Source organism: Gregarina niphandrodes (assembly GCF_000223845.1).
Source record: "Gregarina niphandrodes unplaced genomic scaffold scaffold00034, whole genome shotgun sequence".
Taxonomy (NCBI): Eukaryota; Apicomplexa; class Conoidasida; order Eugregarinorida; family Gregarinidae; genus Gregarina; species Gregarina niphandrodes.
Window position 1 is genome coordinate 1 of NW_011645803.1, and position 26,202 is coordinate 26,202.

Here is a 26,202-nt window from a genome sequence, read left to right on the forward strand (position 1 = left end):
ATTCCCCAGGTATTTATCTACTTAATTATTTCTAAATGATTCATTATCCAAAAACGTTGAAAATTCTGGAAACTTTTAATATGTGTTCTCGTTCTTAAGGTCCTTGCAAGCCTCAATAACGCGCTTGGTCATAGTCTTTTCACCCTCACGAACAAAGACTCTGGGATCGTAGTACTTCTTATTGGGCTTGTCGGCACCTTCAGGATTGCCAACTTGGTTCCTGACATAGTCGGCCTTCGCGTTGAAGTAGTCACGGAAACCACTGCAGTACGCCCACTGAGTGTCAGTGTCAATGTTCATCTTCACAACACCGTGAGAGAGAGCCGTAGCGATCTCCTGCTTGGTCGATCCGGAACCGCCATGGAAGACGAAGAAAACGGGTCTGTCGCTCTCGAGTTTCAACTCCTTCTTCACATGAGCCTGGTGCTTGCCGAGAAGTTCCGGGTGCAACTTCACGTTGCCAGCCTGGTATACGCCGTGAACGTTACCAAAGGCAGCAGCAATGCTGAACAAGTCGGTGTGCTCCGAGAACCTTTTATAGATCTCGAGAATGTCTTCGGGCTGGGTGTAGAGGGCTGCGTTGTCAACGCCTTCATTGTTCACTCCATCTTCCTCACCGCCAGTGATACCGATTTCCATCTCGAGCAAACAATTAATCTTTGCCATCCGCTCCAGGTACTTGCAGCAGATAGAAATGTTCTCCTCCTTCGGTTCCTCGGACAAGTCGAGCATGTGGGACGAGAACAGGGGTTCACCATGCTTGGCGAAGTACTCCTCATCAGCAGCAAGCATGCCATCGAACCAGGGCAGCAATTTCTTGGCGCAGTGGTCGGAGTGCACGATGACGGGGATGCCATAAGCAGGGGCTACCATTCGGACGTAGTGGGCTCCAGCAACAGCTCCAAGAATGGAGGCTTTCTGCTCCTTGTTATCCAAGCCCTTACCAGCCATATACGCAGCACCACCATTGGAGAACTGAATAATGATAGGAACGTTCAGTTCCTTGGCAGCATCCAATACAGCGCACACAGTAGATGTGGAGGTACAGTTGATAGCGGGGATGGCGAAACCCTTAGCGCGTGCGTAGTTGAAAACCTTACGGACATTGTCACCAGTAATGACTCCAGCCGGTACGTTCAATTCCTGACAGATGCCCATTCCCAATAATTAGCGCCGTGAAAAAATATTTGCAAGCACGTGCGCGACAGAACGTCCTTTACGATGACAACAATTTCTAGCCCAGAAATGGCGACCTGCTATGCGTAGGTTGTGGCCCAAACACAGTTACTCATTTGGTTGGTTTTCAGAGACGCTAAAGTGCTCTTGGTTGGAGCAGGAGGCATAGGATGCGAAGTGCTCAAGAATATTGTGCTCTCAGGGGTTCGCGACATCTCTATAGTAGACATGGACAGCATTGACGTGACGAACCTCAACAGGCAATTCTTATTTTGCAAGGAGGACGTGGGTAAATCGAAAGCGAAAGTCGCCGCTCAAGCAAGTGAGCGACACCCTCTCCCTCCTGCCCCGTTCCCCTCTCCCCCTTGCCCCTCTCCCCTTGCCCTCTCCCCCTTGCCCCTCTCCCCCTTGCCCCGTCTGGTTCTTTGCCGCAAGAGTGTTATTTTCCGTGTTTTAAGTTCGATATTATTTACGACCCGGGACTCCAAAGGATTTGAAAGTTCGATCATTCGTCCAAAAAGTTCAAGACCTGCAATTAGCATTTATTAGCGAACATGATTTTGTTATTAACGCTTTGGATAACCTGGAGGCAAGACGGTATGTGAATGGCGTTTGCGTTAAGTTAGGTCTGCCCCTATTTGAAGCAGGGTCTACGGGAGACCGAGGCCAGAGCTACGCTCTGTGGAGTAGAGCAGGTACCGAATGCTTTGACTGCCGTGAGCAGCCAAAGGTTACGGTGTTTCCGGTCTGCACAATTCGGCTGTCCCCAGAGAAGCCGGAACACTGCATAGCTTGGGCGCGATTCTTGTTCGAATCTTTATTCGAGTCCGAGGAACAAGACGACAACGCTCTCAAAGATGTAGGAGAACGCCTAGCCCGGGCGGGTGACGGGACCGAGCTATCTGACGTGGAGTTCGCAGTCGCTGCGGCTCAGTTCTTGTTTTGTGAACAAATCGAAGACTTGGTTGAGATGAAACACCCAGGCACGAAGACGCAAGTCGAAACAACTAACTCGACCGGATCATCGCCTAAAGAAGTGAGTCCGTCCAGGGACGCTCCAGATACGACTATCCACAATCACTCCGCTGGTGAAGCTCCCACTGGCGAGGCTCTCTCGTCTAATCTCGTGCCAAAGCCACTGGTGTGGTTGAAGAGCTACTTGGACAAGAAAAAAAAGGAGTATGAGACGGGGCTGACGCTAGTGGACTCTTCCAGCTTGGAAGCACGCGAGAACAAACCGGAGAGCTACTATGCGGACATGTTCATCCAGGGCCTCATAAATTGCCGAAGAGAATTTCGGAATCTGTCAGTTAAGTTTGATAAGGATTTGGAGAACGCAATGGCTTTTGTGTGTGGTGCAAGCAACCTAAGAATGCTGAATTTTCACATTCCTTTAGAGAGCTATTATTCTTGCAAGACTATTGCCGGCAACATACAACCAGCTATTGCCTCGACTAACGCAATTGTCGCCGGCATCCAGGTGGTGAATAGCATGCGACTGTATCCTCTGCTTTCAAAAAAGAAAGCAGGAAGCCTCACCGTTGAGGATTCCGCCCTGTATGCATCCGTGGATGCCGCCGCCACTGCAAAAAACGATGCCGCACACGTGTGTGCGGATGATATTTCTTTGGACGATGTACGGAAGGCAGGTGTTAAATTTGTATGGAGTCGCGCACAAGTACTCCGCAACAGTTATCTATTGCTATCCGAGCAGTTGGATCCAGCTAAGAGGGACTGTCTCGTTTGTCAATCGGTGACCAGCTCAGTTATGTTGCAAAGTTATTGCGAGTGGTCTGTGTCGCGATTCATTTCTGAGGTGCTCATTCCGCACTTCAACACCGGCGATGACGTCACTTTACAAACCAGCGCCGGCGTCATATACGACCTGGACATGGCAGAAGACGACCCGAAATTGGTGACCAAAAGTTTGGAGCAGCTGTTACCCGCAGACAACGCCATACTCAACGTGAGTGATATCAAAACAGGTTGCTTCGACATCATGATGCGAGAAGACCGAAACTCACCCGACCCACTGCAGGTCCATGTCGTGGCCTCAACCAACTTCAAGTCCACCAGAGAGTGGCTAGAACCCCCCACTTTGCCGGCGAAGCAAAGTCAAGATGCAAATGGGGACAAAGACGCCGGAACAGCTACTCCCGACGACGACGACGACGGCGACGGCGACAACGACGACAACTCGTCTGACGTCATTATGCTCGATGCCGCCAGCCCATCCGACCCATCTGATGCCCACCCACATGACAGCACTAGACAGAAACGCCCGAGAGACAGCGACGCTGAAGGGGAACCCGGCGCTAAACGCGGGCCGTCCGTGGGATAGTCCATGGAACCATCCGTATTCTAGCGTTCCAGTTTGCGTATGCTCCATTTCTAGCCTCCCCATTTCTAACTCCGCCCACAGTTTCTATCCGAACCCAGATTATTGGAGCAGAGTCCAGCCGGAGTGTCCAGCCGGAGTATTGATTGGCGCCAGTACTAGCGCTGAGTTCCCGTTAGCGCTAAGTTCCGATTTCAGTGCATCAATCAGCGGCGCTGAGAGTTCACCGTCACGGCACCAGTTTACTTTGTGACCCGATCCATCCAAAACGCGTTCGGCTTGTACTTGGTCCAGGTCCAAAATTGGTTGTAATCTGAATCGTCACACTCCTCCAAATTCACCTCCCCGGAATCCGCCTCCGTCAGACACATATTCCGTCCGTTTTTAATTCGCATGCCGACGATATCACCAAACTCACTGAAAGCGCTGCTTAGGTAGGAGTCTCTATGGACGAATATCTTCACATCATCCATGACCTCCGCTGAGGTTCGTTTATCTGAGATGGAATGTGTGATACGTGGTTGTGAACTACGTGGTTGTGTACTATGTTATGTAGAGTACTACCTTGTGTGTGTTGTGACGTCTAGGATGATGTGTGCAGAGCGAGTCGGATGGTGTGAAGCGTCATGAGTTAGCGCGTATCATTACCGGCTGAGATAAAGTCTAGATCAAGTGTCCATTGGACGTTGTGGGAGCACCAATCCCATTTCGGTTGGCTCTTATCGCCTTTTCCGAGCACCAAGCAAGTTTCGTCATTATTTTCTACTGTGATGTAGCTGGGTTTCTTCCAGTAGATGTGTATGCCCTTGTTGCCTTGTAGAGCAGAACTACAGTCTGAAGTTCGGATACCATTGGCACCACGGTAGCTTTGTCTTAAGCAATTCTTGGTTCCGATGTTAACTATTGGTCCAAGATAGGGTACGTCATCGGGGAAGTCACGGACGTAGGATTCCGGGTAGACGTTGTCCAGGAACCATTTGAAGCCCTTGCACTGTAGTTCTTTTCTTAGTTTGTTCATTCTCGTAAGGTTACCAATTTCCTCGAATTTGGGGCGTCCTAGGACGTGCCATGAGAGGTCTGCGAACTGATCCATCCAGGAGGCAATCGTTCTCATGCGGTTGACGGAGGTGCTGCCGCCTTTCGTTTTGTAGTGTTTGCCTCCGCCGAACATGTGGTTTACTCGGGAACACTCTGTGCAGAGTAGTTTGCCACCGCATTGCCATAGTCTGAAACTGAATTCCACGTTTTCTGCGCCCCATCCAGACATTTCTGTGTCGTAGCCTCCGATCTTCAAAAACCACTCTTTGTTTGCAGCGAAAAGCCCGCCTGCCATTGTGGGCGAGGAGACATAGTCGGTGGGTCCGCCTAATACGCGGTCAGCTGGACTCACACCGGGCTCAGGCTTGTAAGCATGCTCCATCACGTTCCAAATCAACCCAATTGTGCAGCCCACACCACCCTTCTGCAATTCCAAAGTGGACTTGTCGATGCCATCGATGTGAGGCATAGTGACAATGGACGGATCACTACCAATAGGATACAGCAGCGGCTCCAGCCATCCCGGCTGGCACTCGATGTGTGAGTCTAGAATAACGAATGTCTCGCTCTTAACGGCGTTAATACCGGTCAGTCTGGCGCGCACAATACCGCTCCTCTCGCCAGTGCGGATGAGTCGTACCTTTGGCAACAAGGCAATATAGTCCTCGAGCAAGCCGGTGCCGCCATCTTCCCTGGATTTGATGTAGGGGCGGTCAGAGCCGTCGTCGACAAGTATAATTTCGTCAAGTAGGTCTGGAGGGGAAGTGTTAAGTGCCGAGTGAACAGAGCGGAGCAGCGTCTCGAACGGCTCGTTGCAAAAGATGAACACCACGCTGGTCTTGGGGACACGGTTGCCATACTTAAGGCCTTTACACTGGCTGAGACGGAAATCCTGGGGTTCACGATCCAGGGGAAAGCGCAGGTCATCAGCGTACGTTGGGTGTGACCAGTTCCCGGGCTTCGGGATCTGACTTAGGTCTCCATGATACCTCACAGACGCCGTGTCCCTTCGCAATGCGTCCCGGCCCACTTTGAAGTTGAGGTCCGCAATCTGGGCCACTAATGTGTCGCTACCGGGAGTACCGACCAACGGCCGTTCGTCCCGGAGCAGAGAGAAGAAGCCCCAGAAACAGAGTCCGAAGGCTGCAGAACAAAACAGTAGTTTAAGAATCTTCGGAATCGCCCGCGAACTCCGCCATTGATCCCGCGCATCCGATGGCAATAGAGCCTCCAAACGACGAGCCAGAGCAAGGAAGAGGTAGTGACCGCGTGCCAACAGGCCCGGACCAGTGGGTCTGGACTCCCCAACTGGTCTGGACTCAGCAACGATCGGCGACGCGCTCATCAGAAATAATATATGCGACTTGGAGGGGTGCTTCTAGTTGGGTTCGGTGTTAGTCGAGCGGTGTGGGGAAAGGTGGTGGGCTGCACGGTCGTGAAGCCACCGGATCTGCCACATGTAACCGACTGGCTGGCTTTCCACGAGGCGCAGGGCGTTGAAGAATTCCTACTGTTGTACGAAACAGGTAATGATCGACTGCTGGGATATGCGGCCAACCAACTAGACCTGCTGGCAGAATGGCATAGAGACCATGGGTCCGGTGTTGGTGGCACGCGGCTGTCAGTTCAACCTACGCCCGGTGGCAACTTCAATGCGACAGATACCCAGGCACTTGCATTTGCCTGTGGTAGCTACTACACTAACGCACCTCCGCGTTGGATATTGGGTTTGCCGGATGTGCACACCTATGTCTTCGTAGACGAGTTGACGTCGCACAATCAAGTCCTCACGTTGGCAGAGGCTTTGGGTCCCCTCCCAGCACGTGTGTGCGATGTCCAATTACCGGTGGTCCGTGCGCCGGTCTACCCCGCCCGCGCCAGCCTGATTCGCTACGGCAAGCACATGGCGGAAGACCCCGCCAGCGGCTACATCGACCAGTACTATGACCCGCGCGACTCACCGCTTTACCGAGCTTTCGTCTCCCGTATCCCCGACCGGCTGCTTATGTACCCCAAAAATGCGGCTGAGGTACAGCAACTCTGCGACAGCATTCGAGTCAACTCTGTCCTCACCGAAGAGATCGCCGGCCATGAACAAAGGGGTACTGATGCCCTCTATGCCAGCCAGAGCACTAAGGTGCCTCTGCTGCCACCGCTCGTGACCCGGAGGGAAGATCTGAAGAAATTCTGCAAACTGCTCAGCACGCGAATCCAGGAAACGGATATGACGACGCTTAACTATAACCTGCTGGACAGTTTAGACGTACTGTATACCCGACTCTGGTTCACGATGTACCCCAGCCGGCTCCGGAACCTATTTGTCTTTCCGAGAGTAGATGACAAGGCGACCACGGTGACCTGGGCTTCATACAACTGCCCCGAAGACCTCTCCTTAACCAGCAAACCGAGAAAAACCAGAAAGGCCCAACAAACCACGTCCGTCACACCTCGGTTCAGACTCATTGCTCTGGACATCGCCGACCGTAGCAGTCTGGATCATGTCAGTCCTATTCAACCGGCAAACAATGCAGCCTTATATGCCGTCGCTACCAAAGGTCTTAGAACCCTCGAAACAAGATTACAACCGAGACCGCGCTTCATGCGCACTCAACACCCACGACCCAACGTACCCATCGCTAACAACATACATGCCATCTGCGACGCGGGAGATGTCTGGAGCGAACGAAAGGTTCCCTGTCCTAACACCTTCCCCTATGTTGGCCAAGGCATGCACAAAATTCCCCCCGCCAGCCCCTTATACGTCTACGGCTGGTGCAAGAAGGCACCCGCATCCAATTTGAGACAAGCTAAAGGTGACAATATACACACCTCAAACGATATTTATACACCACCCACATGTCTCACACATTCTTCCCGTCCCTACACACTCCATTGTGTTTAGACTTGGCTGAGTTCCATCGTCAGAGCCGTTCATTTACTAGCGTCGACCAGGCCGACCTCATCATGTGTCCCGGCTGGCCGGAAGTATCCTGTTGCGATCACATAGCAGACACGAACGTCTATTCCCACTACGAACACAGAATCAACACAACCCACCCTAATCCATGGGGAGGATTTTCTCCCTGCGGTGACTGCCGGGTACCCAAGAACGATAGGATGCTGGCGGAGCGGATGCGTGACCAGATACTCGAACTCAACCCGGATTGGTGATCACCATTGTAGAATTATGAGGAAGCCGAACATGTTCGGACGATGGGGGTATATTTCCGTGTGTTTGCCACAATGTGTTTGCCACAAATGTGTTTGCCGCAATGTGTTTGCCCCCAGGTCTTGTGATGGTGTAGTCAAATGCGATAGGGGCACATGTATACGGTGGAGATGGGTGTCCGTGTCGCGTGGGAATTGATCAAAAGTGAGATAGGAGGGTTGGGTCAAAAGGGAGTTTGGTGAAAAGGAGTTGATGTAGGCACAGTGAAAAGTGAAAGGAGGCGGTTAGCCATCTACCCAGCCTCCGTATAATTTCCTGGCTAGCTACGGAGGTGCCAGTTGTTTGGTCGGCCAGTTGTTTGGTCGGCCAGTTGTTTGGTCGGCCAGTTGTTTGGTCGGCCTTTGAGGTCTAATTTGAATTGCATTGAATCAGATCACCTTGACAAGTCTGGTTGCGTAACCAGACCTGCCAAAGGTCGTCACACAAGTATCGTGTCGTTACACACAGATCTTGCCCCAGTAATTGCGTTCCCGGGTGTCTTCTCTTGTGGTGAGACTTCGGTGGAATCCGCTGCGTTGGGTCGGTACTGATTAATTTCTATGGTGGTATTGGTGGAATTTAAAGTAGAGTAAGCGCATTTGTCAACGGTGGGTTGGTGGTGGTCCGAAACGGGGTGGTGGTCCGAAACGGGGTGGTGGTCCGAAACGGGGTGGTGGTCTGCAGTATAGTTACTGCGTCTGGTTGCGGCAACAATTCCAGCAAAGGTGGCGATCCAGAGAGTCAGATTCAGTGCCCATTGTACAGAAGGGGGGATGTGTAGGATGTCAAGACCCCAGCTAATACAGCCTCCCAGGTTGATGAGTGCTCTACTGAGACCAACCAGTCGGTTGCGAGATTGTGCAGATCCCACAGCCAATTCAGCCAGAAGCCAAAATGTAATATTCGCACTCATGGTTTCAAGGGCACCATATGCAAGGAAACACAGGGCCATCCAGCGCCCTTCTTGATCAGTGAAATCTAGTAAGAGAGTGCCCAGTGGCGGGCCCGACAGGGCCCTTATTGCTGTTCCACAACCCAGGCACAGCAGCATCGTCAAAGCTCCCACGGACCTGTACACGCGAGTCTGGAGAGATCGCTTACCGCCAGCACTACTGGAGACCAACTGAAAAAGAAAGGAACCTCCAATGCGCGCCACATAGTACCAACAAGAGTTAACCGCTCGACTCCGAATGTTAAACAGTTGGCCGTTAAAGTAGTTGAACAGGACCACCTCATGCCACACATTGATCAAAAATAGCGGCATCAACAGGTACAGGAACCTAAACAAACAGGTATAGGAACCTAAACAACGCACACGTCTGGCGCACGATTGTACACCTCACCATTACGGAACAAGGTGTTTGTTAAGGTAAGCGTTGGTGGGTTGTTGGGTAAACGTTAGTGGACAAGTGTTGGTTGAGGGAAAGGTTCTGAACGTACGGGTTCGCAAACTCAGCGGGCAGCGAAACGATTTCTCGTTTGAGATCCGCGTGATCCAACTCCGGAGTTGTCTCGTCCGTTCGGTAAACCCTTTCTTTTAGCAAAAGGGCAGCAACAAGTACTCCAGCCACGGTGACTGCGATTACGGCCAAGTACGATTCCGGTGACAGAGCTACAGTAACGGTAGACTGGAAGTTCATGTACATGGCTATCAAGCCTCCCACCAGCCCTCCCAGGTTAAGAATTGCTCCAGATACCGCAATGAATTTTCCTCGTTCAGAGGCAGTTGGATAGTGAATTAAAGCGGTCCCAATTGCACTCGTAAAACACGATATGGCCACACTTGATAATCCATTATAAATGACAACTATCGGTAGTGGAACCACATGCAGATAATAGTAACAGAAATAGGCCATGATAGTTGTGGACTGACCTGCTAATCCTACTAAGGCCGATGCTTTAATCCCGCACACATTCACTATCCCTCCTCCGATCAGTCCTCCTACAATCCCTGCCAGGTACATTGTTGAATTACAGTAGTGCGCCAAATGCTCGTCATCCGTACCCAGAGAGCCCAGGGCGTTCAGCCCATTCCACATACCCACCGACGTCAAATGGCAGACTGCCAGCACAATCACCTGAGCGTATGACCATGCCAGCATCTGACCAAAAAAAAAACAAAACAAAACATCAACCCCAAGGTACAGTGTATATCTCGGCCAGGCTCGCATCCTGCTCCAACATTCGCAAAGGTCCACCGCTCATGAACACGGCCTAAAATACATGTGATCTATCAATTTTTAGGCCGCGCACACACGTGTGCAACCTGCCCAATCTCCCCCCCTGCCCCCCTCCTCCCCAAGCAAGTCCTTACCCTAACGCTGAAGCTTGTGCTCAATGTCAACTCGTCTTGCATGAGCTTTCTACTCCTTGTTATCGTGGCTGTTCCTTCGATCTTGGCTAGTATGATGTCTCCCTTCTTGCGCGAGGCTAGAGTAAAGCTATGGCTCAGGTCGGCATGAGTTTCTAGACTTTGCCGAAAGAGCCAAGCTAATAAAGTTTGTTCGTCTTCAGCATGTGCGACAACCTTTTCAATCTTTGCCCATATATAACCGGCTATTTTGTTAACTAGCCGGGACTCAATGGCCGGGTCGGGTAGTCTGTTCTTGAATGCTTTCCGGAGCCGATCTCCTAGCAAGCGCCCGACAGCCTTTCGTGACATGATAGTCTTGACATCAACATTGATGCTTTCTTCCACCGGAACCACCACCTCATGGGTAAGTAGTTCCACAAGGTTGACTCCACCCCGAGCAATAGCCCCGCATAGTCGAGGAAACTTCCTCCTGACCTCCGTCGAGTTCATTAACCATTCGGTGCTTTGATTCAAAGCTGCCATTCCGTTGGGGGGCATCCCGTTAGGGCCCATACCGTTGGGGCACATCCCGTTGGGGATCATCCCCTTGGGAGGAATGCCGTTGACGGGCATTCCGTTGACGGGCATTCCGCTGGCGGGCATTCCATTAGCAGCCATCCAGTTGGCGGCCGAGCGGTTGTATTCCGCTATAGCATACTGTGGTCTCATATACGGGTCCGCGTAGGGACCACTAGAAGTGGGTACGGAAAAGTATCCAGGAGTCATGTAGGGCGTGACCGCTCCAGGATTCGCGGCCAGCATTCGGTTGCTAGGTGCCAACGCCGCGGTTCGAACAGCGGTTCCGTGTAAACCACCCGGGCCCAGCAAAGAGTTGCCGGGCGACATCATCAGGTGACCGCCGGGACGCTGGTTGCTGACGACGGCACCAGGGGCCGGAAACCCGTTCGCGTGGTAGCCAGCGCCGGCAAGAAGGTTGCCGGAGGCCACGCTCATCGAGGGCACACTCATTACTCCGTTCGGCGTCAGCACCGGGGACATAAGTCCAGTATTTGCCAGACCACCGTTCCGTCCAAAGTTCCGGCCGGGCGTGTTCACGAACGCGGGACTGCCACTGCCTAGGACGGAGTTGCCCATCATGCCCATCACGGGACCGCGCATCATGGCATGTCCCATCATGCCATTGCCCATCATGGTGCTGCCCATCATTGTGCTGCCCATCATGCCGTTGCCCATCATGCCGTTGCCCATCATGCCATTGCCCATCATGCCGTTGCCCATCATCCCGTTGCCCGTGACAGAGTTACCCATGACAGCGCTGCCCATGACAGCGTTGCCGTTGTATTCAATCGAATTGTACGGGTGGTGCATCTCGACGGAGTTGAAGGGGTCAGCGTTCCGGAATTGGGGCGCAGCGCCAACGAGACTGGGAGCATAGGCCGCGAGGAGGTGTGGAGGGATGTACCCCTTCGTAAGTAGCTCTTGAAGCAGGGCAGCGGGAATGACGGCTGTGGCCTGTCCGAGGTTGATGGGTCCGCCGCCTGGCTGAGCTGCGGAGTACCCCGGTGGGCGCTGTAAGGCAAAAGCTTGCTTCTGGAGCCGTCGCAAAGCTCTACGTCGAGAGCCCGCGGAGTCGGCGGGCTCAAAGCCCATGGAGGTTTCGATGCTCGCCATGGTGTGTCCGGGACTAATTGAGGACGTAGACGACCCGTTGACGCTCTTGGTGTCCGCCAAATTTGACGCAATCTCTGGCGACACTTCTTCCACAGGGGCCAGAGGGGGCGGTGCCAGCGAGTTCCGGGCCAACGGAGCCTGTTCCGAACGGTGTTCTGAACCTGTATGTTCTAACCGGTATTCTGAGCCTTCTACATGCTGGGGGTCTGCGATATGCTCGGGGTCTGCGAAATGCTCTTGCCCTGAGAGATGCTCTGACCGCAAGATGGCCGGCATCAGCGAATTCAAGAAGACAGTACTGCTGCCATCAGATGTAATTCTCATTGTTGCGTCCTCCGGGGGAACCAGTCCCACTCCCGGACCGATCCGTTGACTCGGCTCAATGTCGAACACGGGCAGCGGGATCTGCGGTCCCGGCCGTAACGGTGTAGGCCGCATAGAATCGCTCAAAATCGTCGACGAAAACTCCGGCGGCGCACCTTCCTCAAATTCAACTCCATTCGATCCGAGGCCTCCGATTGATCCAACGCCACCAACCGACCCTAGCCCGCCGAAGGACTCGTTCAGTGATACCGTTGCAGTATTCCCGTTGGTATACTGAGTATTTGCCGGGAACTGTAGAGGCGTGGCTCTGTACATATTAGTGGGAAAAAATGGTCTTGCCACCACCTTCGTTCCCCGGTCACCGACCACTCTCTGCAGCTCCCTCCCCTCCTCTCCTACCTCCTGTCTGACAGTGGACTGCGTTGGGGCACATCTCCATTGATGTCTCAGCAAGCCGAAGTTGGTGCGAAAAACGTCTGTATTTATCCGGAGACCAGTCCCACAAGGAGACTAGCCCCCACAGCGGACGTCCCAGAACCGACGTCCCACTCATAACGGTCTCCCCCACAAAGTTCTTCCGCCCGCAGACGTCGGTTCGCGGAGCACAAGAGCTTTATTCCAGAGACAAAGTCCACTACAGCGCCGCAGATAAGGACCCGGGCGGATGGTGGCAAAATCCGTCGCAGCCCACATGCGACGTGGCCCGAATTCTCGGTCGAGGTGGCTCCTCGAGCCGCCTCCTTGACCCACCTCCTCCACACAGGATCAATCTGTGGTCGCTCAAGAAACCTTGAGTCGCATTTGAATAAGAACATCCATGAACTAACTACTCTACAGGAAACGACTCATCATAGTCTGACTCTTCTTCACTTTGTTCTTTATGAAAGACGGTCTTGTCCTAAAGGCACACACGATATGACTACACGACAAGACTACACGACAAGGGTACAAAACATGGGTACAAAGCATGGGTACATGAGATGACTGCGTGTAGACGGCGTGCCGTGTCCTTGATACACAGCATGTGTCTTACATATGACCACAATTGCCATTCATTATTATCGGATACAGATGAGATGTGGAATTCGTGTTCTTCGTCTGGTGCCCAGCAGATATCTTGTACTGCAGTTGTGTGTCCTTGGTGGACGAAGAGTAGTTCGGGCGGTCCGTCTTGTGCGTTTTCTGCTGACTGTTCTTTCCCGATATCTCTAAGATCCCAGACGACGACTTTTCCTTCGGCGCCTGCGGAAGCAAGTAGGTAGTCTCTATGTTCATTAAACGCGACGGCGTTGGATCCTTTGTCATGATGTGAGAGTCGTGCGAGAGGGTAACCACAATTGCGGATGTCCCATATGCAGACATCAGTTCCGGTACCACCAGTGGCTAGAAGGTGTGCCTTGAACTTGTTCTGAGAAACGGCATTGAAGGCGTCTGTTGGGTCCTTGACGACAGGGAAAAAGGCATGTTCATGATCGCTGATCCGTCCATCCCATACGCAGATTTGACCGTCATCACCAGCGCTAATAAACATAGCAGGATGATCAATATGTGGTATGACACACTGGACGGCCTTAGTATGACCTGTGCTGTAGGTACTGACGGGTGTTATGGTCTTCGCAGCCTTCCAGGCACTTTTACCGCCTGATGTATCATGCGGTGACTTGTGCAAATTCCACGTACAAATTCGATGGTCATCTGACGAAGTTAACAATTGCTCACCATCAAACAACGACCAAGCTAAACCCCATGCCGCAGAGTCATGACCACATAATCGAGCTACCACACTCTCATGACCATCACCCTCCTTAATACGCAAACCCGCATCAATCGGCTCCGTATCTTTCGGAACCGAACGATCGAACACTATGCTTTCACCTGATGCACAAACACATCCTGCTAATAATGACCCCTCCACCCGACTCGCTCTAGCTCGATGGATCTCACCCAACGGGATATGAATACGCTTCCGGATGTTGTACACCGGCTTACCCTCGCCATATTCGAAACCCATTCGATCCGAGCGCACTCCGTACTCACGATTTTCCATACTCACACCGTGAGGACCACCCAATGTCACATCCACCAAATACACGTAGTTCTCACGCGGACCATCTGCGCAAGTACCCAATAAGAACTCAGCAACTGGAAAAGAATCAGACCTACATTAGTAAACATTCACCACCCCTTGGGAACGGTCTTGCCTACGGTCTAAGGAGGACCTTACACCTTGCCTAAGGTCCTCCCTGCAGGGTCATAGACCTGGGTCTGTAGGGTCTCACTCCCCCGGCCCATTGGTGTTATTGTCGGCCCCCCGGCCCTTTGGTGTTATTGTCGGTCGCTGACCTCATGTTCTCAATTCGGGCCCATTATAAATGCGAGTGAGTCTTACCCAGGTTGAGTACTTAACCACTCCAAAGACAATGCGGGCCACTCGCAACTGTAGTTATTCAGAAACTCATAAAGGAGTCCCGTGTTATCTTGCCAGCTCTTGCGTTCATCCATCGACAACAAAATAAAAATCTGCCCCGACCCGGCGACCTCTCCACCTGGGACCGATCAATAGCACGTCTGGCAATTACATTGGGAAGCGCCTACTGTGGGAAGCGTGTCCGCCTACTGTGGGAAGCGTGTCATTCACCGCCTACTGTGACAACCTACTGTGACCGGTAGGGGTGGTCGGTAGGGGTGGTCAGCTGTGTGGTGCGGGGGATGTGGTGCGCGAGAAACGAGGTGCGAGAAATAAGTGATGAGTGAACGAGAGGCAAGCCAAGTCGAGAGCGTGGCAGGTCCTCGCGGTCCGCGAGGCGGTACCGCTGAGGCACTGTCTGCAATCGGTCCCTTAGGCGGTGTATCAAACAACCCGTTAGGCGACTCGTCTAACACTGGGTCGGGCGGTGCGTGGAAAAGTCCCTCAGGTTACGCCGGTTGTAGGGTTCACCGGCGGGACGGGTTTCGATATGACGTTCAGCCGGCACATTCGGCGGCACATGCGGCGGCATGTGTGAGCCGTGTGCTTTTGTATCAGCCGTTGTTGTGTGAAATGTGGGACCCAGGATTTGTGGTGAACCGATACCGGAGTGTGGCAGAGGAACGTTTGCTATTGAGTGTACAATGTCTGTCATCGTTAGACAGACGGCACCGACCGGCTGCGACATTGGTAGCGCAAGCAACACGCGAAATTCGTGCGGCTATCGCGGCCCGGGACGCGGATGTGTGCGCGTACTTTCTAACACGCCGGACGGAACAGGCTGCACGGGATATTGCACACAGTGCCGCTACTCCCGCACCCTCCGCACCCTCCAGACGCCCACCGGGCCAACTCACACTCGAACAGGCCTTCGGCCTTCCGCCCCACCGCGACCCTGTCTGGACAAGAGTCCGAATGGCCGCAGCTGCAAACGCCACAGGTCTAGGCGACCCGAACGACCGAAACGTATTGGGGGCTATTCTTGTGGGGGCCACCCCTGTGAGGGGTACCCCTGTGAGGGGTACCACTGGGAGGGGTACCACTGGGAGGGGTGCCCGCACTGTGGCTGTGCCAGGCACAGACCTCGTGGCGGCGGCGCCGATGGCGGTCGAACTCGTGACGACGGCGCCGGCGGCGGCTGCGCAGGAGACGACGTTCGAAATTCTGGTGGCCCTGTACCACCAGCGATACTTCCCACCAAATCCGACCTTGCTAACGCCAGGGCTGGTGAATCACCGGCTGTTGGACCCGCTAGCACAACGAAGACCGGGTCGGGAGTTGCAGACGCGGCCAGGTCGGGACCCCCGACCAGAGTGTGCGGCCGCTCCGCTGCCGACGGAGCTGCTGCAGTCGGTGGCGAGTCGCGAGTTTCCGGAACGGGCCTCGGACCTGGCGCTGTGGCAGTTCGGACTTCAGGCCGTTACACGTTTCGCTCTCCCTTCCACCGAATTCACTACTCATCGCCGCAGTAGGTTTCGCTCCCTCGCTGTCCGCTGAAACCGCCCTCAAATCGCACTACACTCTGGCCACTCTTAACCTCCTCGTGCGCTGGGTGCAGACTCCCGACCGCCAGACCCCAACCGAACCTGCAAGAGGCAGGAACCCGCAAAAGCTTGTTACGCAAAAGCCCGCCATGCAAAAGACCGCCATGCAAAAGACCGCCCTGCAAAAGGCCGCGGCCGGCAGAAAAACCCGATCGCAGTCGCGATCCAAGAAGAAGCCGGGTGCACCACCCAAAACCGCCAAGAGAACTAACTAAGTAACTCCCCGGATGAAAATGTTAACTCACTGGGAACTCACTCGAACACGTGTGCGCGAACGCGTGCGCGAACGTGTGCGCGAACATGTGCGCGAACGTGTGCGCGAACGTGTACGCGAACATGTGAAACCATGCCACATGCGACTCGCCTCCAACCGGGGGAGCACCACGAGATGCGGGACGCAGGACGGTGTTGTGAGTGCGCATGCGCGTCAGTCTTGGAGACCCTGCTAGAGTACAAGTCTTGCATCCCGGATCTCATTAAAATGGAGGACCACCAAGCGGTTCGTTTGAATCCGGATGAAGAGCGCGTTCTCCACGAATTCCTTGTCTACCATGCCGAGGCCGAACGGCTCAAGAAAGGTCCTCTAAACCTGCCGACTGTGCGCGAGGTTTTTGTGCAGACATTGACAGCACTCCTGAGAACTATTCTGTTTCGCAGAATCCACGAACGAGCCTTGCGAGCGTGCAACCTAACCAAGCAATACATGCGAGCCAACGGCACCCCACCCCGATTGCTCCCCGGTCTTGCTGACCCTCTAGCCAGTCGATTTGGTGCCCGTTTCGACGTCTGGTCCAACAGTTAGTCACATATCGGATGAGAACCACCAGAGCGGGACAGGGGCGACGATCAGGGGGTCATCGCGCAAATATGTATGGGTCGGTTCTGGGTGCCCCTCCTCCATATTTTTTTCTGTGGAACACCCTTTACCTCCTAGAGTTGCTTGCTACCTCTTTACGTTGTTTGCCTCTTTACGTTGCTTGCCTCTTTACATTGTTTGCTGAAGCATATTCCCCAATTCGGACGACCCTCCCTTAGACGGTCCCATTTTTCGATCCGCCAGCTCTTCGGTGTTCCCAGCCATGAATAACGAGGGGCGTGTATCGCCTGTGCCTACTTCCGTCTCTGCGTCAGTTCCGGCGACAGGTGGCGGTAAGGCGGAGCAACTCTTTCGCCAGACCTTGGATCAGTTCTCAGCCGCACACATCAAGGATGCTACTGGCCAAGTTAACTTCTCGAGATTCATCAACTCGTTATATATGCCATACCTGGCGGAAGACCCCGTGTTTGCGAGCTGGCTGCAGAACGACGACGAGGACATCGTGGGTGATCCTTCCTCCGAAGGACCCGACCCCGCTTCCCGAGTGGAACGGCCCTCAAGTGAACTGGACCGAATAGAACCAAACCGAAGGGAATCAAGACCAGGCGGGCAAGTAGATACCCAGCAGTTTCAACGAACAAGTATCTTGCAACAAGCAAGTGTAATGAGTACGATTAGTCGTGAGTCCAGCCTGTTACCGGAACAGCAGCGAAGCGTCCAGGATGACGGGTGGTTCGACCACTTGTTTGGGGAGGATTTGAAGCTGCGTTCAGAGGGGCACTGTTCGTCGTTAATTTATGATTATGTTTGTACCTCCATTAAACTACTCGAGGCGAAGAATCGCGAGCTTGAATCCAAATTAGAACGCAAGCTCAACCAGTACCCAAAAGTGCAAACACGTTCAAAAAAGGTCAAAGACGAAAATGATGAATCACAAGAGACAGATCATTCCACCCTACTGGAAGCAGAAGTCTCCAACATCGCAGAAAATATCGTCTCTTCCAGTACTGCGAAGCGGCAGAGCCAACTGGACTTGTGGCGAACTTCTTGCAAAGCCCTTCTAGACGAACTCTTATTCGAAAGCTGAATAATGAGCACTACACATGATCCAACGTGTCTGCGTCCCCCGCATATAGATAGATAGTCGACCCAGACCATTACTGATTCAGACCATTACTGATTTAGACACCACTCTCCTCTTTTCGAAAACTCACGTGACTCAAGTACTCATGTGATATAACACGTGCGCGATATAACACTTGCGCGATATAACACGTGCGCGATATGGCACAAAGAAAAGTACGGCTTTAATGCGGATATGACTAGTGTGCATTGTCATGATAATCCAATCCTTGTGGACGGATGCTGAATGTCCTGGATACGGAATGGCAGCAGGTTTTGCTTTTTAGACAGAGAAGAGAATAACCTTCAAAGCGTGATCGGGGGTCCACGTAATAAACATAATCGGCTAAGTGGCATGCCATTATTTCGCCATCGGACATAGACGCCCACAAGCTTCCAAGATCGCCGTTGTCATTCTCGAATTTATCGGGCAGGATATCTGTGCACATCTGACCACACACGTGATTATCGAATCCCTCATCTTCATCCACTAACAGCCTATCTGTGACCATCATAATGATGCGGGTTTCCGAACATCGTTTCCGAATAATGTGAGCGACAGCCACGTCTAAGGAGATAGAACTGTCCAATATCAGCAGGCCCGAATCATTCGGGTTGGGATCGCTGGGTGTGATAGCTAGCAATAATTCGCTATCGCAGGCGTGCGACCACAAAAAGCTGCGTTCAATCTTCAGAAGCTCGGGTGCATGAGAAGCCGTAAGCACACGGGCACAATCGAAGTTATGATCGCAATACCTACCACATAGGACCTGGGCCAACCTAATGCTGTTTAGGTTGGTTCCAATCCAGTGAGTGTTCTCCTGCACCCCGTCAAAAGTCAACTCCAACATAGCGTGAAGATCTGTACCTATCAACACGATCATTGCTCCCGCCGGCCCCAGGGGGAGTGGAGACGGGTCGTGCTCTAATAAGCCATCTCGTACGCGTAGGGCAACTTCATCCAAATCGACTGTTAGATCATTGACAGTATTGTGCTCACTCTCTGGTTGTGCCGCCTGACGAGTGCATGACTCTCTCTCGGCCAGGCTGCTCCGCTGACTGGCCTCGAACTCATCCAATGAAAGACAAGATCCCCAAAGCTCTAACAAAACTTCCTTCTTCACTTTCTTCAACCGTTTGAAGGTAGGAAGATTATAAGGTAGGTTGAGTAACGATATGGTCTCGTCATCGCGTAACATCATCATCATTGCCCTTTTAAGCATACCTTTCATACTACCATGGGGGCTACCACCACCATGGGGGCTACCACCACCATGGGGGCTACCACCACCATGGGGGCTACCACCACCAAGAGAGCTTGGTAGACGGCCATCGTTGTGGTTATCGGTGTGGTTATCGGTGTGGTCATCGGTGTGGTCGTCGCTGTGGCCTGTCATGGAATACTGGACCACTTTTGCGCAGCCAAAATTAGCCGATTGTGGCGTCTGATGTGCAATCGGATGTCCTCAACTAGTTCTTGACAAGTTTCTTCGACGTTGAGTCGACGCGATTTAGCGAGCGTGGGAATCTGGGACAGGAGGTGGGAGAGTCGGTCGATTTGCTTCTCAACGTTCAAGCACGGCACGGTATGTAACGCGTGGTCCAGGAGCATTTGCGGGTTGCTCGCTACTGGGTCCTGCGCTGAACTGTTACGCCGTTGCGATCCAGTTGGCTGCGATCCAGTTGGCTGCAACACTGTTGGTAGTAGCTCTGTTGGTTGCGACCTATGAGTCGGCATGTTTGCTGGGTCAAGGGAACAAACAGACTCTTCGACAGAGACAGCCGAGCTGGAGGCCGGAATAAGACTGGCGGCAGATGTCACTGGTCTAAGGTTTAAAGGTGGCTCGTCCAGAGGCGGTCGGTACGACGGTCGTCGTTCTGAAAAGTTGGGCTGTGAAGGGTAGGAGTGAGGGCATTACTTAAACATGCAAGGTACGCTTCCCCAAGCGGTAAGAGCTCCGGGTCACAAGTAGCCAGGGCCTTCCGAGCTTCCTGGATCACCTGGTGCATGTTGTGTGATAAAATCCAAGGGTATTTTCTAATGGCCCCTTTTCGCAAGCGACAAAGGCGTCTCAACTAACGGAAGTTCTATTTGCCGAACCTGTGGGGTCGTGGGTGTTGGCAAGAAACAGGACATTTTGAGTATCGAGGTGCTAGGAGGGAAAATAATTTTAGCCAGGAGGCGGGCGGGGCTGATTTTTTAAGGAGATGGCTGGGGGCATCGGTGTAGTAGAAACATGCGGTACCCAGGTGTATAACTTGAGCTACTCGAAATCGCTTCCAGAGTTCATGGAGGAAGCTATTCAGTCTCAAACCAGCTTAAGGTAAGGGGGTGGGTGCACTGGTGATTAAATTTTCCGGCTGCAGGAAGAATAAGGAGTTTAAAGACCGGTTGGAAGTTATTCATGGCTTCGAATTCTCAGCTTCCAGCGCCAGAGTACGTGTGAGCGAGGATGGTCAGTACATTGGGTCCGTTGGAATGTATCCTCCGGACATAAAGGTGTATGATACTGATGATTTATCCATCAAGTTTCAGCGAAGAGTGGATTTTGAGATACTGGATTTCTTGTTTCTAACAAGAGATTACAGAAAGATGGTGTTTCTTGAAAATGATCGAACTCTGGAGTTCCATGGACAAGGAGGACGACATCATAGGGAGCGACTACCGACCTTTGGGAGAACGCTTGAATATAATAACTGGGATGCGGAATTACTGGTCACGTCTGCGAGCCCTCATGTATACCGACTGGATCTCAGCGAAGGGAAATTCTTGACGCCCTTCGAAACATGCATGTCCGAAACTCTTTGCAGCCGCTGGAACGGCAAACAGTTATATGTTGGCGGGGAAGCAAGTGTGTGCGAAGTGTTCGATCCGCGCGCAAACAATATTTCGATCGCGAAATTTGAAGTGCTGGAGGAGGATGATATCGTTAACGAGGACCTGGGCGCTAAGATTACTGCCCTTGATGTTTGCCCTGCATCCTACTTGCAGAATGTGGCTTTTGGAACAAGCCAGGGCATCGTTAAGGTTTTCGATATGCGGAATACTAGCCGGGCAATTGCAGTAAAGGACCATAATGTTGACTCGGTAATAACAGATGTAAAGTTTGCATGGATGAAGAATGAAGTCGATGAGGATCCTAATGTAATTATTTCCTCTGACGATCGATCAATTAAATTATGGAGGCCTTTGAGTTCGGGTAAAATATCTAATATGGCCGCGTTCGATGCACAGGGCAAGATTAAAAGCCTTTGCGTATATCCTAAGACAGGCATGATATTTGTTGCCCAAGATAATCCTCGAGTAGGCGTTCATTTCATACCTGATTTGGGTATTGCGCCAAAGTGGAGTCCGTTTGTTGACCAATTAATCGAAGAGATGAAAGAAACCAGGAATAACGCTATGTTTGACGACTTCGAATTTGTTACCCGCGCCGACTTACTCCGAATAGGCTCGTCTCCTCAAGAGCTGGCAGGTACCTTGAAACCCCATCAGCACGGCTACTTGATTAGTCGAAAAATATATCGCAAGATACTAGAGAGCAAGAAAGCAATGAGTGAGGAAGAAATCAAGACTCTATTGGTTCAGCAGAAAATTCAAGAGACTGAAGAAACCAACTTGCTACGGTTACACGTACCCGACAGGAAGCAAAAGTCGACTAAGCTGGACGAACAATTTGTGTCGCAGCTGCAAGATCTTACCAAAGTCAAAAAACAGAAGAAATCAAAGGCTGCCACTGCTGTTCTGTCTGACTCTCGTTTCCGCGGTTTGCTGGATGCTTGAACAGCTGTATTAAGGTTGAGTTGCTGGTAATCGTACCATCCGGCATCACATGTAGGCTCCGGATGTAGATTCCAGATGTAGACTCCAGATGTAGACTCCAGATGAATATATATTGCCTTCGGCTACAACGTTCACTAACGGTCTTCATTTACGGTCGCTACTCGGTGGTTTTTCTACTTTTTTCGAGTGACTACAATTATTGTTAATTCTGTTCACGAATTGCATGGCTTTCTATAGAAACATTTAAACGAATGCCAGTTAATTATTCTTACTGCGCTATTTAGACGCGCTGCACACGCGTGTGCCTTGAATGTCTGTCAGGGCAGAGCTCTTGGGTATTGCCGATGCAGACAGTCGAGAAGTCTTATACCGCCGCCAGTGGGCCGAGGGGCTCGATAGCGTCCCTGATTCGCTGCAGCGACGCTTGCAAAAGGTTTTGAAGCAGGGTAATGGATCGATGTCGGTGGCTCAAATGCGGGTTGGACCGAAGGTGATGACGGCTGCGGTGGTGGACAGGTTGATGTATATTTTGTACACCGCCGCTGACAGCCTAGGAGACGACGGATTCCATGAGCCGTGGGTAGTGGTCATACTCGAGTCGCTCCATTCGGAGTTGTCTAAGATCGGAGGCCGAGAGGCTTTGTTGGATGGATGCCGCAACCAGCCTTTGACGGACAGCAGCGCTGAGGGTCTGTTGAGGGTCAACGCGGTTATTGAGTTATCGTTTGCGCCCAATGGACGGTCATACGCGCACTTTACGAACCTGGCTCCGTCGTTGATTCCTCCATTAAGAGAAGGCATGAACAAGGTTTTGGATGTCTTGACCCAGAACAAGAAGATAAGCAATGAGCTCCTGATGGACATTTCGGAAAGCATTCCCTGGTGCAAGACACCAATTAATAGCGTACAGCGGCCGCTGGGAACGTCCCTATCAGGAGGCGGCGCTGAAGGAGGTCTCCTGAACTCGGGGGTCTGGTGGCGGTCGAACCAAATACCGGACTCGCGAGAGTCCTATGTATACCTGGATATCGAGGAGAAGGCTCGTGCCGTAATTGTGAACCACACAGTAGTGGCGTCATCCATCAGCGGAACGATCAGCATGGACGCCCACCTGTCGACCAACCGCTCTGATCACCGCGACGACGAGTCCATCGAGTGCCTCTTGATCAGCCGGAGTCCGGCGTGTGCGGACAGTCTCGGCCGAACCTCATTCGACTCGGCGAATTCGGGAGGATGTCCGGTAGAAGGATTTCATATGCGTAGTCAGGTTCCGTTCCTGACTACGACTAAGGCTTTCCAGAGTTCCTCTTTGGATAATTATCGCATTCATTACCATCCGTGTGTTGAGCGAGATGCTTACGGCAAGTCTACAAACCCGGCCGTGAAGAATCTTAAAGTGAGGTTTCCGCCAGAAGGGAAAATTGGTCTGATTTCGTATTTTACGACAGCTAAGAAATTCCAAATACCCTTTGAGATCCAGTCGAGTGTTATCCAATGCGGCCCCGGTATGCGACGACTGCAGCTAACGCTAACAACCACGAGCGCCCTATTCGGGAACCGACTATTGAACAATCAGACGTTGAAGATGATGAGGCCACTGGTGCGTATTTTTGTGTCAAGTGTGCAGAAGAGCTCAATGCCCACTATCGGGTACCTTATTGACCCCAATAGTATGACTCGTCCAAATGCGGATGAGACTACACTCGATTCCACTTCGCACGGTTCATCTGCACAAGGTACAACTGCGAGGGATACAGCTGCGCACAGTTCGGCTGCGTTACATGATAGTGGCGTCAATGACGGTTCGAGTCAACATATCGACTGGCAATTGCCTGAGTTGACAGAGACGAGCACCAAGGCCGAGTTAACTATTTGGTATATGTCGACGTGCAGACCGCGGGCAAAGATCTTCTTTACGGTGCCTCGATGGTCTTTATCGGGATTGACATTGGGCAACATGGCCTGTAAGGCTGGGTGTCGTGGCATACGACATATTCTTTCCGTTTCTACTGATTACACATTATAGTGACCTACTAAGCATGCTCGACTCGGAAGCCTCAGACTCGGGCGCTGTAGGCAAAATCCCTTCCCTCGAAGACACCGACTTTGACCTGGAATTTACTGAACTCCAGACCGACATAGAAGCTGAACTCACCAAGCGCCAATGGACCCATTACGCTGAGAGCTTCCTGCCGTTGAGCACGCTAGAAATAGAGACACATGACTCCGACACACATGACTCCGAAGGACCTGGCGCAAATCAGACTCCCGACGTACTCTCACTGACCAACGCTTGCTTAGGCACCACTTGCTATGCCTTTAAGACAAACGCTCTGGATGCAAACGCTCTGGATGCAAACGCTCTGGATGCAAACGCTCTCGACGCAAACGCTCTCGACGCAAACGCTCTCGATGCAGACAATTACGTTTTCCACGACTGGCCTACCGAGAGTTGCATGGCCGACGGAGGTCTACGTCTCGTCCACGTTCCCGTCGACGACCGTCATCACTTTATCCAAGCCGCACGTGTCATGGTCGGCACATGTCCTGACACCTGTCGTCCCTTCGTGACATGTGCCACGGCACAAACTGGACGGACGATACCCCGAGCAGTACTGAGGCACCACCCCCGAGTTTGCCGTCTTGCATACAGGCCTCTGCCTAACAAACCACAAAAACGCGAGCTAAAGACGACCTGTGTGTTGAAGACAAACGCGTGCAAGGATACTACCAGAAAGCACTGAAATCAGTGGGGGAAATCAGTGGGGACTCGAGAGAGGAGGAGTTGACAGAGGAGGACAGAGTCGACAGAAGTCGCGAACAGAGCACGACGTGTCTCTTGTGGCACGCGTCTCTTCTGGGGAACGCGGGACTCGAGCAAGAGGGTCGTCGCTTTTGACAGAAGGGTGGTGCATTAAAATGTTGTAGCTCTGGCGCGTTAGAAACCGGTGGAAAAGTGTGATCATGTGATGTGAACCTGCGATGTGAACCTGCGATTTGGTTAAGCGGTTGGTGTAATAAAAAAACAGATTGGGCATTGCCTTTCGACTCCGCTCTTCATTGATGAGCATCTCTTTGGCGTTAGTCTGGCACAACGGCCTCTCGACGAGCGTCCTTACCCCCAAGCGAGCACGAACACTTGAAATCGTCAGTCCCACTCGTCGTAGCGGTCCGCAAACGAAGCCGGTCCTCTCTCAGTCTTCGGGACCCGGTCTCTGATGGAGACCTCTGTTGTGCCTGCTTCAGGTCAGGGAGATCTTTTCAATGACGGTGTTATATGATGCCAACTCATTTGTGTAGCGAAGGGATTGTTATGTAATGGCAAAACCGCACAAATCGGCATAAACTTACCCGTCATAACAACAAGACCCCGTGTTCGGCGCGCGCGTGTTCGCCGTACAACAGACACACTCTTTTTTGGCCGACCAAGTTGGCCTCTCTGGTGCGTTCTGTTGCCTCTGTATTTTCCGATCATAATTACACCAAAGTCAGGCAGGACCTGGTTAGAAAGAAATAAGCTCTTTACGAAGTCTGGTGCAGGTACGTTATAGTGATGACTGTGAACAATGGTTAAAGTTAGTTGTGAGAAAATTATAAGGGTAGGTCAGTCGTCGTCGCCGCAACAGCCGCTGTTCTTTTTTTGGTCGTTAGCGCCGAGTTTAAGACCGCCTTTGAGTTCCCTGTTATATTTGTCGATGAAGTCACGATCTGATCGATTGGCACCGCCCCAATTGACGCCAGGTCCCGAGCCGCCATGATCCTGTGTGGTTGCAGCGGTAGCGTTTTGATGTATTTGTTTCATCAGGGCTATGAAGCAGTCGTTGACTTGACGACCAGTAACGGCGGAGGTTTCGAAGAAGAGGAAGCCGTTTTTTTGTGCAAAGGCCTGTGCGGTTTGGGTATCGACAGCACGGAGTGATGGGTCGTTTTCCACGAGGTCGGCCTTGTTACCTACCAACACAATAACCACATCCGGTTCCGCACTCTGTTTCAGGTCATCGGCCCACTTGCTCGTGTTCACAAAAGACGCCTTGTTCGTCACGTCGTAAACCAGTAACGCACCGAAGGCCCGCCGGTAATGTGTCTGTGTTATACTCTTATACCGTTCCTGTCCGGCAGTGTCCCAAATCTGCGCACGCACACTCACGTCGGGCGCCACGGCTACCTGCTTCGTAACAAACTCCACGCCAATCGTCGCCTTCGGCTGCTGCGGCAATGTCCCACGCGTGTACCGCGATACCAAATGAGTCTTCCCCACCGTCGCGTCACCCAACAGAATCACCTTGAACGACTGTCCCTCTTCACCAGCCATCCGATTTTAAAATCTCTTTTCCTTTCTGTCGAAAACGTCCACTACATCACACGACAACACACACCCCCTGCCCCTGCCCCCTGCAAT

General features: G+C 52.3%; 16 protein-coding genes across 16 annotated transcripts; 8 read left to right on the plus strand and 8 right to left on the minus strand.

The window, feature by feature from the left end:
* Window positions 1–75: 75 nt before the first annotated feature.
* GNI_132460 (fructose-bisphosphate aldolase) lies at window positions 76–1,158 on the minus strand (the record flags this gene model as incomplete). Its single annotated transcript, XM_011133912.1, has 1 exon — window positions 76–1,158. One exon carries the CDS (start codon window positions 1,156–1,158, stop codon window positions 76–78), a length of 1,083 nt encoding a protein of 360 aa, XP_011132214.1.
* Window positions 1,159–1,245: 87 nt separating this feature from the next.
* Window positions 1,246–3,517, plus strand: GNI_132470 (putative ubiquitin activating enzyme; the record flags this gene model as incomplete). The annotated part of the gene is made up of 3 exons (XM_011133913.1): window positions 1,246–1,262; window positions 1,308–1,498; window positions 1,635–3,517. 3 exons carry the CDS (start codon window positions 1,246–1,248, stop codon window positions 3,515–3,517), a joined length of 2,091 nt encoding a protein of 696 aa, XP_011132215.1.
* Window positions 3,518–3,756: 239 nt separating this feature from the next.
* On the minus strand, window positions 3,757–3,987 carry GNI_132480 (ricin-type beta-trefoil lectin domain protein; the record flags this gene model as incomplete). The annotated part of the gene is made up of 1 exon (XM_011133914.1): window positions 3,757–3,987. One exon carries the CDS (start codon window positions 3,985–3,987, stop codon window positions 3,757–3,759), a length of 231 nt encoding a protein of 76 aa, XP_011132216.1.
* A 158-nt stretch (window positions 3,988–4,145) lies between these two features.
* On the minus strand, window positions 4,146–5,897 carry GNI_132490 (putative UDP-N-acetyl-D-galactosamine:polypeptide N-acetylgalactosaminyltransferase; the record flags this gene model as incomplete). Its single annotated transcript, XM_011133915.1, has 1 exon — window positions 4,146–5,897. The coding sequence occupies one exon, from the start codon at window positions 5,895–5,897 to the stop codon at window positions 4,146–4,148; it is 1,752 nt and encodes a 583-aa protein (XP_011132217.1).
* Window positions 5,898–5,909: 12 nt separating this feature from the next.
* On the plus strand, window positions 5,910–7,723 carry GNI_132500 (hypothetical protein; the record flags this gene model as incomplete). The annotated part of the gene is made up of 2 exons (XM_011133916.1): window positions 5,910–7,365; window positions 7,455–7,723. The coding sequence occupies 2 exons, from the start codon at window positions 5,910–5,912 to the stop codon at window positions 7,721–7,723; spliced, it is 1,725 nt and encodes a 574-aa protein (XP_011132218.1).
* Window positions 7,724–8,199: 476 nt separating this feature from the next.
* On the minus strand, window positions 8,200–9,931 carry GNI_132510 (putative DUF895 domain protein; the record flags this gene model as incomplete). The annotated part of the gene is made up of 2 exons (XM_011133917.1): window positions 8,200–9,040; window positions 9,213–9,931. The coding sequence occupies 2 exons, from the start codon at window positions 9,929–9,931 to the stop codon at window positions 8,200–8,202; spliced, it is 1,560 nt and encodes a 519-aa protein (XP_011132219.1).
* Window positions 9,932–9,993: 62 nt separating this feature from the next.
* GNI_132520 (hypothetical protein) lies at window positions 9,994–12,384 on the minus strand (the record flags this gene model as incomplete). Its single annotated transcript, XM_011133918.1, has 1 exon — window positions 9,994–12,384. The coding sequence occupies one exon, from the start codon at window positions 12,382–12,384 to the stop codon at window positions 9,994–9,996; it is 2,391 nt and encodes a 796-aa protein (XP_011132220.1).
* A 604-nt stretch (window positions 12,385–12,988) lies between these two features.
* On the minus strand, window positions 12,989–14,571 carry GNI_132530 (putative histone-binding protein; the record flags this gene model as incomplete). The annotated part of the gene is made up of 2 exons (XM_011133919.1): window positions 12,989–14,228; window positions 14,459–14,571. The coding sequence occupies 2 exons, from the start codon at window positions 14,569–14,571 to the stop codon at window positions 12,989–12,991; spliced, it is 1,353 nt and encodes a 450-aa protein (XP_011132221.1).
* Window positions 14,572–14,815: 244 nt separating this feature from the next.
* On the plus strand, window positions 14,816–16,295 carry GNI_132540 (hypothetical protein; the record flags this gene model as incomplete). Its single annotated transcript, XM_011133920.1, has 2 exons — window positions 14,816–15,962; window positions 16,009–16,295. 2 exons carry the CDS (start codon window positions 14,816–14,818, stop codon window positions 16,293–16,295), a joined length of 1,434 nt encoding a protein of 477 aa, XP_011132222.1.
* Window positions 16,296–16,426: 131 nt separating this feature from the next.
* GNI_132550 (hypothetical protein) lies at window positions 16,427–16,882 on the plus strand (the record flags this gene model as incomplete). Its single annotated transcript, XM_011133921.1, has 1 exon — window positions 16,427–16,882. The coding sequence occupies one exon, from the start codon at window positions 16,427–16,429 to the stop codon at window positions 16,880–16,882; it is 456 nt and encodes a 151-aa protein (XP_011132223.1).
* Window positions 16,883–17,561: 679 nt separating this feature from the next.
* GNI_132560 (hypothetical protein) lies at window positions 17,562–17,984 on the plus strand (the record flags this gene model as incomplete). Its single annotated transcript, XM_011133922.1, has 1 exon — window positions 17,562–17,984. The coding sequence occupies one exon, from the start codon at window positions 17,562–17,564 to the stop codon at window positions 17,982–17,984; it is 423 nt and encodes a 140-aa protein (XP_011132224.1).
* A 235-nt stretch (window positions 17,985–18,219) lies between these two features.
* On the minus strand, window positions 18,220–19,416 carry GNI_132570 (hypothetical protein; the record flags this gene model as incomplete). Its single annotated transcript, XM_011133923.1, has 1 exon — window positions 18,220–19,416. The coding sequence occupies one exon, from the start codon at window positions 19,414–19,416 to the stop codon at window positions 18,220–18,222; it is 1,197 nt and encodes a 398-aa protein (XP_011132225.1).
* Window positions 19,417–20,227: 811 nt separating this feature from the next.
* Window positions 20,228–21,803, plus strand: GNI_132580 (putative nucleolar protein 10; the record flags this gene model as incomplete). The annotated part of the gene is made up of 2 exons (XM_011133924.1): window positions 20,228–20,343; window positions 20,387–21,803. The coding sequence occupies 2 exons, from the start codon at window positions 20,228–20,230 to the stop codon at window positions 21,801–21,803; spliced, it is 1,533 nt and encodes a 510-aa protein (XP_011132226.1).
* A 310-nt stretch (window positions 21,804–22,113) lies between these two features.
* GNI_132590 (adaptor complexes medium subunit family protein) lies at window positions 22,114–23,829 on the plus strand (the record flags this gene model as incomplete). Its single annotated transcript, XM_011133925.1, has 1 exon — window positions 22,114–23,829. One exon carries the CDS (start codon window positions 22,114–22,116, stop codon window positions 23,827–23,829), a length of 1,716 nt encoding a protein of 571 aa, XP_011132227.1.
* Window positions 23,830–23,842: 13 nt separating this feature from the next.
* GNI_132600 (hypothetical protein) lies at window positions 23,843–24,547 on the plus strand (the record flags this gene model as incomplete). Its single annotated transcript, XM_011133926.1, has 1 exon — window positions 23,843–24,547. The coding sequence occupies one exon, from the start codon at window positions 23,843–23,845 to the stop codon at window positions 24,545–24,547; it is 705 nt and encodes a 234-aa protein (XP_011132228.1).
* Window positions 24,548–25,407: 860 nt separating this feature from the next.
* GNI_132610 (small GTPase family Rab subfamily protein) lies at window positions 25,408–26,115 on the minus strand (the record flags this gene model as incomplete). Its single annotated transcript, XM_011133927.1, has 1 exon — window positions 25,408–26,115. The coding sequence occupies one exon, from the start codon at window positions 26,113–26,115 to the stop codon at window positions 25,408–25,410; it is 708 nt and encodes a 235-aa protein (XP_011132229.1).
* Window positions 26,116–26,202: the final 87 nt, after the last annotated feature.